The sequence below is a fragment of the Melanotaenia boesemani genome, chromosome 19 (genome assembly GCF_017639745.1).
Source record: "Melanotaenia boesemani isolate fMelBoe1 chromosome 19, fMelBoe1.pri, whole genome shotgun sequence".
Lineage (NCBI taxonomy): Eukaryota > Metazoa > Chordata > Actinopteri > Atheriniformes > Melanotaeniidae > Melanotaenia > Melanotaenia boesemani.
The window spans coordinates 13,286,147-13,301,432 of record NC_055700.1 but is presented as its reverse complement, the minus strand read 5'-3'; the positions used below and the strand labels follow the sequence as shown (position 1 = coordinate 13,301,432).

Sequence of the window (15,286 nt, the reverse complement as noted above, 5' to 3'; positions counted from 1 at the left end):
TATCAGCAGGTATGCAGCATTCCCATTTCAGCTCTTGCAAGATAAGTTACAACTTGCTCACAAACAGAATCACTGCCCAGGAAAAGGAAATTCAACCTGCTCTTGTGCCCCTTGATAGCTTTCTTGTGAGGATGAGATTCACAATTCACAGCAGAAATCCAAATGGGAGCAAACAGCATCAATTCCATATACAAACTTGCTCTGCCTGCTCCTGAAGCCATTTCATCTTTTTCTCTGCTAATGTGTTAATGTGGTTACTCAGTCAAGTGGACTTCGTACTTAATTATTGTGCTGATTTGTCTCTTTGGCTGGTGGAAAAGTATGCCATATTGGAATATAAAAAGCAAAAAGAGTATAAATCTATTTGAACATGGCAGGGGTTTTGTTGTTGTTTGTCCATCTCTTTAAGACTGGGAGCAACATTTGTGTGAATTTACCTTTCAAGTCTGATGATACTTGTCCTATTATTTCCAAAACATAGATATTAGGAGGTTAAAAGCATTTAGATTTTATAATGCTTTTATAAATTGAGTTTTTGGTTTAAATGTGATGGTTAGAATTGTAAAAAATACCAGGTTAAAATATAACCTTTAGTTTAATTTGTTCCAGAATAATCTCTTTGGAGAATCAAATTATTCACATTTTTCCCTGGTATGTATGTATGTATGTATGTATGTATGTATGTGTGTATGTATGTATGTATGTATGTATTTATTTATTTATTTATGTGTTGCTGATGCTTTTGTTGTTGTGATTCATCTTCTTTTTTTTTTTTTTTTTCAGCTCGTCTTTTTATAGGTGCTCCCAATGATTGTCCGCTTTATTTGTCTTGCGGATGCAGCAGTTCGGTGTAGTACTTAAAGTATAAAATGTTCCACAAGTCTCTACATCTTCTTCTGTTTTGATTGAACAGCTGATGCTATTGCTTTCTATCTGGTGTAATCCAGTCTCTTTTATCTTCTCTTCACTCTTCTTTTCTCTTCAGTTTAGGCCTGTTACATACTCCGAAAGAAGCAAATAATGTTTTTATTATTCTCAAGGCTGGTTTGGGAAGATCTTACTTTTTTTCTCAGCACATCAGCCAAGCACAACTGTCAGGTCCAGCATTAATATGTAAATTCACCAGTAGAGACATTTAAAAATAAAGAATAATACTTAAACATCAAGAGGAGACTTACATCCATAAAGCTTCCCTTGGGCAAAGTAAATTTGTTCAGCACAACACTGCAACCAGTCCACCATTCTGCTGTCATGCTGGACAGGAAAATCCATCCATCCATTTTCTATACTGTATTTTACAACTCAGGGTCACAGGCAAGCTGAAGCCTATCCCAGCAATTAGCAGTGGAGTAGCAGGGACATGACAGGTTGCCAAGTCGACAGGACGAGTTTAAATAAATAAATAAATAAATAAAAATGAAGAAACAAAAGTAAACATCAATATAGTTCCAGCATATGTGCTACTATTCTTTATAGACACACAGATAAACAGATTAGTAAAATACTAGTACAGAAAAAAATAGGATATTGCATGCACAACCAGGAGGTAGAAAGCAGTGCTCATCCCAGTTTGCTTGATAAAGCCAAGCTCTGAAACAGAGATGACAGGGCAGTTTACTAATCGCCTCAAAAGATGATTAGAAATTTTTCAGGATTCCAAGGGGATCACAGCGCTTTGCTAGGAGCAGAGGAAGCTTGTGCATCCACTCCAGTAAAAAAGTGGATTGAGGTTCTGCAAGTTCCAAAGGCATGTACTATCAAGCTGGTGGTATTTGTCAGATAAGGGGAGAAGAAATTCAACCAACATTGTACAAGGTGAGATCATTTAATATTGTCTGCTTACATTTTTCACAAGTCTGTATCAAAACTGAATTAAATAGTGTTTTATGATTGAATTATTCAATAACTGGGGTCAACATAGATTAATAAACAATGACTGTTTACTTTTCTTAACGAAGTGTGTTACAGCCCTGTGATTTCCAACTGTGGTTTGACTCCTGCTTGCATATGTATCCAGTAATATCTGTATGCAATAAACCTGTCTATGAGGATACAGAACAAAATGCTATTTTTCTGACCAATACTGAATAAAAATCAGACAGAAATTACAGTTACTCCACTCAGTAAAACTGTATTTATTCACTTCATCGGGACATTTCAGAAGTTGGATTGTTTTATGTCCTCTGTGATTTTTGTCACATTTCCGTCATTTATGGAAAATTAGACCATGATGAGGTTTGAAAATGCAACTTGACTTCACAACTGAGAGTATCTGTCATATGTTTTATTTATTCATGTTGTCTACCTTGCCTTTGCCTCGTTTTATTAAGGTGTTGAACCCTCCTAGCAGGTTCCCCTACGGGTATGAATCCTATCCGAGATAATGTGGAAGGCCACAATTAGCCACAATTCCTCTGCAGTTTTGCACAAACATGGTAAAAGAGGATGTTGTTCATCCTGCTGCTGATAGGAATCACATCTGCTGTGTGTGGATTTGTAAAATGATGGAGGCTGCTGGCTTGAAACCCAGATCAGACGCCATGTAACATGAAAATAAATTGTGTTCCTTTGTGATTTGCAGTCATGTGCAATTTTGAGTTAAAAAAAAAAGATTAAGTCTTCGGCCCCAATAATGATCTTAGTGATATATCTAAGCCAAGATGGGTCAGTGGACCATTGTTTAGGTCTGTGGTTCCCAAACTTTTCTGCAGGGCCCCCTTTTCATTGACAATTATAATGTTATTTAGGCACCACATGGCCATGGGCTCAAATGAGCACTGCATCTGAGGGCCACTTGAGTTAAGCACATGGGTAAATCCAGACAGGCACCCTGTGTGGGTCTTATCTTAATAACCAATAGAAAATGTGTGTGTGTTTGTGAGCTTGCAATGGGCAATAAAAAAGATAGCCTTCTGGTTTAACAAATGAATGGGGAAGATACCCCCCCATCTGCCCCTTTTAGTTCCCAGTGCACTGCATCAAGTCCACTTGTGGACAATCTCATAAGAACCTTAGGCTCATTTATTACACACACAGTGATTTACAAATATTGGCTTGAGTTAGCAAAATGAAACTTTACACCTTTAAACTGTAAAATGTTCAACAAGTCTCTGCATATCAAGCTTGGTTTTAAAAGTACTCTGAGCAAAGTTAATAGATTTTACTCCAACTCCCTGTGCCCCTAATGTCTGTCTCACATTATAAAGAGTATTTTACAAAGAGGGCAAATACATTACATAGTTGTTGTCACATGGGGCCTTCTATTATGTGGTGGGGACACACCAGAGGAGCCCAAAGAGTAAAAAGAGCATCTAAATGGAATTGCTTTTGGGTCATTGACATGACGTGCATATTTTTGTGTCCGTGTTTGTTATTCCCGTGTAAAATAATCTGATCAATCCATTACATGAATAATTTTATTTTATAAAACCTACTTTGTTTGAATATGTTTTCAGCATATTCCAAAAATGTATAATTTTATGTGTTTTGACATCTCAAACCCCCAAAATGTCAGGTGGTACAACCGTCCGAGCGAATGACTATACTAAGAAAACAGTTTAAAATTGCATTTTTACGATAATAAATTAAAAATAAAACATATTGGCATCATTTAATGTTAATAATCTTTCAAATAAGGCAATATTTATAAATACTAATAGTTTAAAGCTTTTGAAATCATTAAAAAACTTTTGTCCAACAATTTGTAAGCCCTAAAATGTCAGGGTGGTACAACCGTAAAAACATGACTTTTATTGTGAAATAATGTGGTAGTAGCAGCAAACAGGATATTGCATCAGCCAGAGGACCCCAAGTACCCTTTATTACTGAGTGATAAGGTATGTATATCTTTATTAAATATGGATAAAAATATCTTTTTTTCAACTCATAGGCAGACTGGTACACTTTCAGTGTCAGGTGGTACAACCAATGTAAAATTATGAAATTGTTATTTATTCACAAATTTCTTTAATTAAGTTTTAAAATATAAGTATGCCCATGCTAGCAAACACTTTAGCTAATGTAACAGTCAAAGTAGAAGCCTGTTTAATTTGAAATTGGTGGCAAAAGTCAGGTGGCGCAACCAGCAAGTCAGGTGGCACAACCGATAGGAATGTCACATTATGACAGAGATGTTGTTATTTAAAGTGTTGAATCTTTATATTACATTTATAAAATGTTCATAAGCTTTAAGTTCAAGCTGTTATGCACTATGAAATTATTGTCATGATTTTTTTAAAAACAATTTTAGATGCCTTTGTCAAGTAAAGAAAAATCAGCACGACACAGGGAGCGCATTAAAAATGATCCAGCTGCAAGGGAAGCCTATCTCGCAAAAAGGAAAGAGAGGTAAAAAAAAAAAAAAAAAAAAGATGGTGAACTGTAATACAAACCTGACAAATCTTTTATTTTGCCATTGATTCTTTCATGCAGTAGTCACATTTACAATTTTGAAATGGAAGTATGACTAGTACGTATTTGTTCTTATATTTCATAGTTATCAGAGAAGAAAGAAAGAAGGAAAAGTTGTGAAACCCCTCATCAGTCAGCTAGCCAGAAAAGAAAAGGAAAAATTGAGGCAACAGTGGAGACAAGACCAAAGAAAGCACAGGGAAAGGGAAAAGGCTGTGGCAGACATTTTAAATTTCACACCTGAGTCAATTAATGATGAAGAAGAGGTGCAACCCAACCTTCCTCTTCCCAACAATGTTGGGGAGAACATTGTCAATATTGACCAGCAACCCAGAGCATCAACACCAGAGAGAGTAGCAACTAGTAGTGAGAAATGGCGAAGAGAGAAAGCAAAGATGCGCAGAGAAATGCACAAACTGAGGAGAAAAATGGTAGCTGCAAAAAGAGAATCTGAAAAGTTACGAAAGCGCCTCGAAAGATTACAGGTAAAGAAGGGAAAAAAGCAAAAGGAAAACTCTTCAGCTGAAGGAAAGGGATCAAAGAGTGCGAAGAAAATGTCCAAACGGAGAAAAGAGAGAGTTGTTGATTTCCTCTGCAGAGATGAGAACAGTCGCTTACTGCCGGGGAAAAAAGATACAGTCACAAAAAACAAAAAGAAAGAACAGAGGCGTGTGTTAGTTAAACCTTTGACTGAACTCCATATGCAGTATAATGCTGAAATGCAAACGTCTGAAAAGTTGTCTTACAGACAGTTTGTCCGTTACTGTCCTTTCTTTGTCACACAGCCTAAAATGTCCGACAGGAATACATGTGCATGCTTGGACCATGAGAACATCAAACTCATGACTGAAAAGCTGCATCAGAAAGGCCTTCTGAAAACTGCGAGCATTTCTCAGCTGTTGAGTGAAATTGTGTGCAGTCCAGACAACAAGTCCTGCATGTATCGTGATTGTGCAAAGTGCTGCTACAATGAAGTAGTGGTTGCACCATCCCAAGGAGAAGAGAAAATTACCTGGCACCAATGGATAAGAAAATCTGTGTCTGAGGGGCAGAAGACCTACATGAATTTTGTCAAAGAGGCACAAACTGGAACATGTGCTGAACTATTGGACATTTTCAATCAGAAGCTTGACAGCCTCGCCAAACACCACTACAACTGGTTACACCAAGCCAAAGAGTGCAGAGCTCTAAAAGAGAGCGTCAGAGAGGATGAAATTGTCCTTCATGTGGACTTTTCAGAGAACTTCTCTTGCAAACTTAACAGTGAGGTGCAAGCTTTTCATTTTGGAGGGAGTCGCAAGCAGGCCACTGTACACACGTGTGTGGCCTATACCGCAGCAAGCACACAGTCCTATGCAACCATCTCTGCATCCCTTCGGCATGATGAAAGGGCTGTTTGGGCTCACTTGGAGCCTGTGCTAAAGGATATCATGCAAAATTGCAATCCATCTCCCACAACTTTACATGTGATAAGCGACGGTCCAGTCACTCAGTACCGCAATAAAAAAAACTTTTACTTGCTCAGCACCATTCCCTTCCTCTCAGGCTTCAAACAGGTGACCTGGAATTTCTCTGAGAAATCTCATGGAAAAGGCGCTCCTGATGGAGTTGGTGGGGCAGTCAAGCGCACTGCTGATTCTGCTGTCCAAAGGGGTGCAGATCTACAGACCCCAGAAGATGTTGCAATAAAGTTGCAATTATTCAGCCTATTTCTTGTCTTTACTAATTTAGTCAGGTGGCGCAACTGACAATTGTCAGGTGGTGCGACCAGGTAAAATGTCCTTTTAAACCAAAACTACTAGGTTAAAGTGATCAAATGGTTAACAGCTGTGATGGAAATAGGTATTGTATTTATTGCACTCATTTGCATGCTTATAAATTACTTTCCTCTCTTTTACTGTAAAGTTGGATGCTGAAAAAATGGCATTTTTGAACTTTAGAATGCTGCAATCTTAAAATATTGTTCATGTAGAATGTAACAAAAAAATAATAATGTGTTTCTCACTGTAGACTCTTAAAGGAATACTTGCCAAAAATTGGACTTGGAATGAATAATAAGAAAATGTATATATTTTTGTAAATAAATGGTTGCGCCACCTGACATTTTTGATGGACAGAAAATACAAATACAGTCAAAAAATGGTTTTAAACATTTTAAAAAGTAATTTTAAAAACATGACTAAATATAACAAATTGTTCCGGACTTAAAAATATGCATGGCATCCATTTTGGAAAAACTTTTTAAAAATATCTTTTTGGACACCTTTTTTGTCAATGACCCTTTTATAAATCAGTGTCACATTATGTATTCGGTGCACAGGCTAAAAAGCCTCTGTACAGCATACAAGGAGAAAGTCTATGAATCTTTTGGGAATTAGCTTGTGGCATACTCTCTTCTTAGCTAGACCATCCATGCTCTTCTTTTTTGCAAGTCCAGCTTTACATATGAAAATAATCTGTCGTGTACTTACAGAGGTGCAGTCATGTGCAACAATGCTTGGGCTAAAGAGAAAGAAAGCATGTAACAAGAAAAACTTGAATACTCGGACAGATAAACATTTAAGCTAAATTTCAGGCTAATATGCTGGTATTAGTTTAGATACTACTAGTGGGCTAAACAATGGAGCTCAGGAACTATTGCTTTAAATTGTCTGGGTAGGGTAAAGTTAGTTTTTTTCACCACATAAGTAAATATTTCACAACTAGCATACTCAGCACAGATTTCTTAATATCATATTCATCCATCTCCCGACTTTCAAAGCTGACATGTTTATGCAGAAAATCAGTTTTGTTTAAGTGAACAACGTTCACATCCTATATTTATGTGCAAGGAAAAATAAGCTCTTTGTTGGAATCTTACACCCCCCTCATTCCCCTACACTTTAATTCTGCTAATTCACTATAATAAAAAATAATAATAAAAAATAAACTAGAAGCTGACTTGGAACATATATCATGTGGGGGCCGAGATGAGGTTGCCATACAGTCATTTGTCAACATTTTCTGGGGGAAGCATTTGAACAATTGTAGATGGTCTTGCTTTGCATAAATCAGGCAAATAAAAGGAACAGAAAGAGTTTGTGCATTCATTATAGGCATTTACATGAAGCTCTTTGTTCATTCTGTCAAAGATAACCACAGTGCGCCTCTCAGAAATGGTAATGATCAAATGATTATCTTGAGATCAAAGCTGTCCACCAGTGGCAACAAGCAAGACTGGAAACTGCTGGAAAAAGAAAGCACGATGAAAAATAGATACTGCAACAGACTTCAGCCTGCATGGGTCACTGACCACAGATCATCCATCCTTTCTATGCCACTGCTTTGGTCTGTCACCATTAAACCCAACTAGCATGTTTCTTCACTGCAGACCAAAATTAGTCTCGCCTTGTAAGCGATAAAAACAGCTTATCAACTAAAGACGTGTTTATTTGTATTTGTTACAAACAAAAAGAATTTGACCCCGTGCATACAACTCCCTTTCAATACATCTTGTCTCTCAGTGATCATCAGAGCTGCCTCTCTTATGGCTCAGAACTAAACTTAACACAAAGAGTACATCTAACGTATCACCCAAAGTATTGGTAGTGGTGTATTGATTACCCTGGTTAGATCACATCAGTTACCAAAGATGTGGATAAAAATTCAAAGTGAAAGCAGACAATACAAAAATTTTAACAATATAAGACATGAGTTGTGAATAAGAAGAGCATAATCTGCTAGTGAAGATATACAAGTGCATACATATGAACCTTTTGTATCCTTCCTGAATACATTAAATTCAAGACCAATTAAATGTTTGTGCTAGATCTTATTTTAGCTCCACAACACAGAATATCTCCTCTCTTTCCTGTTCACCTTCATACCCTCTTCATTGCGTGCCCTGCAGTGCAAAGCTGAACCCCTGACATAAAACTAAGATGTAATGCACTGTGTACATGTTCCACACCATAGGGAACAGAGTTCTGGGGTACCTGCATCCACTTTTTTTCCCTTTGCCAGTGTAGCTTTTAATCTCCCATCTCTAAGCAAGCTGTGTTTGCTGTAACTCACTGAGATACGGCGAGGCAGAGCAGGGAGACAAGAGAGAGTGAAATAGGCTGCTTGACATGTCTGAGAAAAACAAAAATAAGAAAAAAATGCTGAAAATAAAGCTTTTAGTCAATACGATGGACAAAAGCAATAAAGAACAGCAAGACATCTGAATGTTTTCGATCTTGCATTAAGTGCCTGAAGGTTTTCAAAAAAGGTGAAATCCTAATGAGGTGCTTACACAGTCAGCCATGTTGCCAAAAGGTATTGATTTTCACCCAGTCCCAAGACATCATTTAAAATGAAAATGAAAATTATCTTGCATGACAAAGCATAGTAGCACAAAATAACCCTCTGAGGCAGTATTCTACTACAACTTGCATTACCAAAACATTTTGCATGCTTTCTTCTTATAACTGCAGCCTAATTTCCAAGTGCTTAAGCATAAAAACAAAGTGATAAAATTCATAAATATACTGCTGGTTAAATGTATGCTGGATAAAAGTATTTCTCTCACTGCCTGCTAACATGAACGGAAGGAGAAAAGAAAACAAACAGGTGTGTGTGGTGGTGTACTCTTCCCTCTTCTTTCACAATGCCCTTTCTGCTCATCCATTCTCATGACACTGTGGTAATATATCAAAGCTGAGCAGGCAGGCCAGAGTAGGAAAGACACTTGTGGTCCTTTTCCCCCTTTCCCAATAACCTTTGACGCTGGTTTGACAAAACAATCGGACATCTGACAGCATGGAGTAAACAAGACAAGACTGTGCTCATTATGCTTTGAATTTATGTGACTACCAGAGGATGAATCTCATCTCCGTGGTGCCATTTCAGCATTGATTAAAAGTAAGAAAATGAATTTAGTTAGGGCAGGACGGAAATAAAACTGTTATGAAGAAATATTATAAGACATTGTTTGCACAATCCACGACAGTGAAATATAGCACATCAGTAAGTACTAATAGCCTTCACTATTCCTTCTTGGTTAAAGCCAAATACGTATTTCCAAAATACAGTCCTGTGTACAACAGCCTTAAGTCAGCCCTCATTTCTGTGTGTTTTGCTTCAGAGGAGACAGACTGTCTTATCTTTTGAAGTGGTCTTGAGCAATATTTCTCCAGTCTTTCTTAAAGTCTTAACGTTTTTTCTTTTGACAACTGGTAGTTTTTTTCCACTCATTTTTAGTCTAGCCACTGTACCTCACCATTATCAATGAAATCAGTGTTTGGTTAAAACGCTTACCCTAACTCGAGCGATGAGCCAGTTTCCATAGTAAACTTTTTAGCAAAGAATCAGTTCCAAAATATGTTAAGCCAATTCTATTAGCAGTAAAGATGCATAATTAATTTTGTTTTGTTTGTTGCATCTATTAAGCAAATGTCAAATATCGAACAGTTTTACAGAAAAAAAGAAGATGTTTCTGCAACAACTATCTAACTTGAAAAAATAAATCTTACCCTAAAACTTGTCACATCAGCATGGCCTGCATTGTGTCCTTAAAAACCTAAGGAAACTGGACAAGTGAAGGATAAAGTAAGGCCTAAGAAACAATCTACAAAAGATTAACTGTATCTGAAAGGGAGGTCCTTAAAAAATATAGGAAGATAAAAATGAAATCCAGCAAAGACCTGACACAGGACCTGAGAGATACATGCCTTCAGTTAATCCATCCACTGTTCACTAAGGCCTCGTCAAAAATGGTCTCTGTGGGAAGGGTGGCTGTCAAGAAATCATTCTTAAGGAAAGAAAACAGGAAAGAAAAGACTTAAGTATGCCACATGGTACAAGAACTGGACTGAAAATAAGTGGCAGCAGGTCCTAATAGGGAATAAATCCTCCCCAAAGCCTGAACCTCAACTTTACTGAAGCAGGGTGGGATCATCTTGACAGAGAACACTATAAAAGGCAACCAACATCCGAAGAAGAGCTTTGAAATGCCCATCAAGAAAACTGAAGAGCATTCCTGAACACTATTTAAAGAAATTACTAGAAAGCTTGTCGAAAAGGTTTTGAATAACAAAGGTGGTCCTTTCAAATATGACCACTGTTTAGTGTAGTGGTTCTCAAACCAAGCTCTGTTTTTACTTTATTTTCTATCCATCACTTCCAATTACGTTTACCCATTTCAATATTTAAAATTTTTCCTGCAAATATATATAATATTTAAAGGGTGGCTTAAGACTTTTGCTTTACACTAATAAATTACTTAGCATATAGTTAAATATAAAAGTTTGGGTCGAGAAATAAAACATCTGTTCCCACTGTTACAACAATAAACAGATTATTACTGACTCGGATGAGTCATGGTTTAAATGACTGGAAATCTCTCCATTCAATATGTAATGCATGTGATTTATTATGGGCCATTTTCTTTGCTCATCAAATAAGTGAAAATTTATCCAAATTTTACTATATCACTTTGAAAAAAAATCCCCTGATGAAATTAACAAAACATTGCTTCAAAGCATCACAAAACAACAATCATCAGTCTCACAATTTTCTATTCAGTGTTCACGCTGAGTGAATGACTAAGTGTCCTTTCTATTAAGAGCAGTAAAGGAGGAAGGGGTTGATTTTGGGATGCAGCTATATCCTTCAAAAACTGAACATTAGTGTGTTAAAGTCCAATGTTTTGTTGACCAATCCACCAAAGTGTTTTGGCATAATGAGACATAATCATAGGCAGTATAAAGATGGATGGTTATCTTTGCCATCCAAAGTGATGACTTTAAATACAAGACCACTGATGGTTGTGAGCCAAATATTCCTTGCTTTGATTTTAAAAGGATAAGCATTTCTCCTAAAATGCCAAGTCTTTTTTTTTTTTTTTTTTTTGCAAGTCATTGTGGTGTTGTTAGCTAATTCTTTCTAATCAGCACATTTGCTAATATACATTGAAGTAGATATTGGACAGAATTGATTGACATGCCTGTGGATCTATGGGGATTATTAATAAGCCATATGGAAGACGGCGTGGAGTTTGTTCATTATTCACTAAATTTGAGCTGCATTCTAATTATTCTGATTCAAGTTATGTTGTTGTTTCAGTGTAAAAAGAAAATGAAATACACTTCAGTACACAATTTTTTCTGAGTTGGATTGTTTTAATTAGTTCTAGGTTCACAGTAATTACGGCTTGCTCTTTAGTTAATTGGTGTAACAGACCCTTTAAAGATTTTAAGTATTTATTTGCTGTAATTTCTATGGCTTTAAATACATTTTATGAACCATTTGGTATGTGGTTTTAGGACAAGAGGATACAAAAAAAGTCAATTTTGGCTTCAAAAACAAAATGCTTCACACTGGTTTACACATCTATAGATGGCATCAATGACTATTTCCATTTTTTGGAAAGAGCTTCACACAAGTATTGTTAGATATCCATGATGTTTCTACGTCAAACTTTTGTTTTTACTATTCAAATGGATGGATGGATGGATGGATTTGCAATTTTTCAGTATATTAGTTAAAAATCCATTTTACTGTGAGTAAAATATGGTTTAAATTTTTCTTTCCTTTTTTAATCTTTTGGTATCAGAGGCAGTGAGAAAAGAATAAATTTTCAGTTTCTCATGACCTTTTACAACAACTTGTTCTTTAGTTCAGATGACCAAACCACAGTCAGAACTTGTTTTGTTCTTAGTTGTTGTGTTTGGTCACAAAAAATAAAAAAAAAGAAATAAAAAAAAAAAGGTTTTTGCCTTTTCCTAAGCTTCAGCAAAACAGTGAAAGAGCAAAAGCACAGCACTGGAAGGGATGGCTGCCGCAATCCAATATAGTTTACATACTATAAATTCATAGATAATGTTTAATGGATAAACATAAATAAAGCAGATCATTTTCAAGCATAATCATTATGCACAATATATCTGTCAATGTGTGGGTTTGTTAAGACTTTAGTATTTTAAACATAATTGAGCCTCAGAATTAATTTTTGAGTGAGTGAAACAAAATGAGGTAGAATATTGAAAAATGAACTGATAACATAACTGAGTTTGCTCATTTTGTCCTATTAAATCAGTAACGTTGTGTGTTTCTTAGATGTCGACTGCAACATTTTTTTTTTACAAGATGAAACACAACCACTACAAGATGCCGGCATGATGGTGTTAAATACAAGTAAAGAACAGGTGATACCAGACAGCCTGTCTGGGACACTAGCATCACGGTCTTATCACAAATATGAGAATAAAAAGTTAACAAGAATAAAGGCATCTGCGTATCACAATTAACTTGTGGCTGTATAATAAAAACACACCTAGGAGGTCTTTAACTTCACCTCCTTGCTTTGGAACACTGAACTAAAAAAAATGCATAAGTGGAAAATCTGATCAAGTGATTCTGCAAACAGACATGAGCACAATGACTAAATAATGAGTCTTCTGCATAAAGTAAAATGTAACATAATTCTCATTATTATGTTTTAAATTCCTCAATGACTGCAGCGCAGCTGTGCATGTTTTCTATTTCCTGAAAACACTTTGATTTTTGAGCTCATTTAAAACAATTTATCTAAACCTCTTCAAAAATTACAAAAGGGCACATGCTGTGCCCTCCATATGTATTATGCACATTGAACTATTAAAGCTCCTTCTCTCTCTCCACAGCATGCAGTCATGCACCGAAAGGGTGAAGCAGCAAATTTGCTAGCTGGCTGACTGGGAGGACAGAGAGGCCTTTCTCACCAGTCAACGGCTGTCCTTAATGAGAATAGAAAGTGATTTACTAGCTTAATGCTCCAGCCCTCAGCCTGCCTGCCCGCCTTTGCTTCGCACAGCCAGTTCAGTCGACACTTTTCATACAGGGAATGAAACTGAGAGCACTGAACTAGGAAAAAGAGAAAATGGCAAGCCACTGTCTGAAAGCTGCAGTAATGAGCCACTCATATGGATTCTCAGTACTCATATCACTGACCTCTACTGAGTCCTACATCTTTAAATTTGTCTGTGTTTTTACCCAGATTTCTGACATATACTGTTCCAATAGGACTGGCCTGAAGTGATTGGAATTTAAATAACATGGAGAATTCTGCAACTATCGCCTTTCACTTCATCTTGTGTGACTAAAAGCATTTAACAGGTTCCACAGACCATAAATCTCCCAATGCACAGTCATAAAAGCAGCTGCACAGCTCTCACTGCAAAGGGAAAAGCATAAGGACATTCATCCTTCACATGACTTTTTGACTTTAAATAAAATAACATGGAGAAAGCAAAGTAAGCAAGATCCCTTTACAAGCAGTCTGCTCCTCTCACAAAGCAAAATGTATTTTTAGGCAGTAAAAGGCAGAGACACTTCCCTGCTATTATGTCCTCTATGATTATCCAGTCGGTGATGCTGTTATCAAGACCATATTGGAGCCACTGGCTTTCACGTAGAACTTAAGATGACCTGTCAAAGACCAGTGCTGTGCTGTGTTTATTCACTCCGTTATCTGGGGAAGTGTGAATAACACTCACACATAAAATCTGATGTGCGAGTACTCCTAAAACCTGCAATGAGTACATGCTGCCAGCACTGCAAACTCTCACCTAGTGTTTTATTCAGTTTACCACCAAGAATGCACGTGTGCAACAAATTATGTGCTCAAGTGAGAATAAAATACCAATTTCATGCATATTTGCGGGCCAAATTGAACTACTTGATTGGGGTACCATACTTAGGGTATGCGTGAAATTTAAAATCATAATCGTGTTTAACCACAAAATAGGGAAGTCAGACAGATAGAGGGATAAGGTAAGGAGGGGATGATAGAAGGATGTAGCATCACTTCAAGATGAGGAGCACAGTTTGTTGTGCCCACAGAAGCAGCAGCACAAGTTAGGAAGGGGAAAGAAATCCGTGCATCATCCTAACTGGATAACTAGGTACAAATCATGTTGGCTTTAAACACAGAGGGGAAAGCAAACAGAGGGGATTTAATAAAAGGTGAGTTTCTGAGCAAATGATTTTGGACATTTAGCTGTGACCACAGTCTACCTGAGTGAATGGTTTTTATTCATACAAATGTGCAGCTCGGTTGGCTGGCTCACATCATGGAGGGCAAACACAGGCTACCACAGCAGTTCTTACCGAGTGTGAAGTAGGGAAGAGCCGTGTTGTCCAGATCATCCATTACAGAAATTCGCCCAGGTAGGTCTGTTCTGACAAATAACAGGAGTCGGGATTCCCCCCCTCCTCCTGTTCCTCCTCCTCCTCCTCCTCCAGTTCCTCCTCCACCAACACCACCTTCTCCAGCAGTGCTCCCACCTCCGACCACGCTCCCCGGGGCTCCGCCGGTGAAGCTGAACTCGTTCTCCCGGAGTACGGGCAGGGTAGAGACGGTGACGGTTTTCACCTCACACGGCGTCTCCGCGTCGCTCTCTTTGTCCCTCTCCTCCTCAGGCGATGTCGCTCCTGTGCTCGCCCGGAGTGTCAGGGACCCTGTTAGGAAGAGAGCCACGAGAAGGACGCGAAGGTGCAGCTCTAATGTCCTCGCCATCCCGCTCCTTGTGCGTGGTTCTCTCGCTTTGAGTGGGGCTCCTAAGCTGTCCGTTCACTTATAGTACAGTCGCTGAAAAGGAGTCGCGTCCGTCCAGGAGGCGGCAGCACAGGTGTAGTGAGAATGACATCTTCGGGGTCCTCACAAATCCATTTGTGCTCATGCTGTGGGACAAAAGATCCAAGTTGGATAAACACGTGCCATTTATTTTTAAAGGGATGCGGAGTTAACTTTTTATGTTGTGTCTTTATTTATTTTGCATACAAAAAAATGGCCAAGTTAAAATAATTTCAAAACGGTACAGGCTTTTTATTTTCATTATTTTTTTTTTAATAAAGGTCACTTTTTTCTTCAATAATT

At 37.6% G+C, this 15,286-nt stretch overlaps 1 protein-coding gene across 2 annotated transcripts in view; it reads right to left on the bottom strand.

Moving 5' to 3' along the window:
* Nucleotides 1–15,053, bottom strand: part of LOC121629820 (astrotactin-2-like) — a 300,171-nt gene extending 285,118 nt beyond the window's left edge. For both annotated transcript variants that reach the window (XM_041969617.1, XM_041969618.1), the window contains exon 1: nt 14,518–15,053. In XM_041969617.1, the coding sequence (XP_041825551.1) occupies nt 14,518–14,926 (409 nt within the window). In that variant the 5' untranslated portion in view covers nt 14,927–15,053. The remainder of the gene's footprint in view (nt 1–14,517) is intronic.
* Between the last annotated feature and the right edge of the window lie 233 nt (nt 15,054–15,286).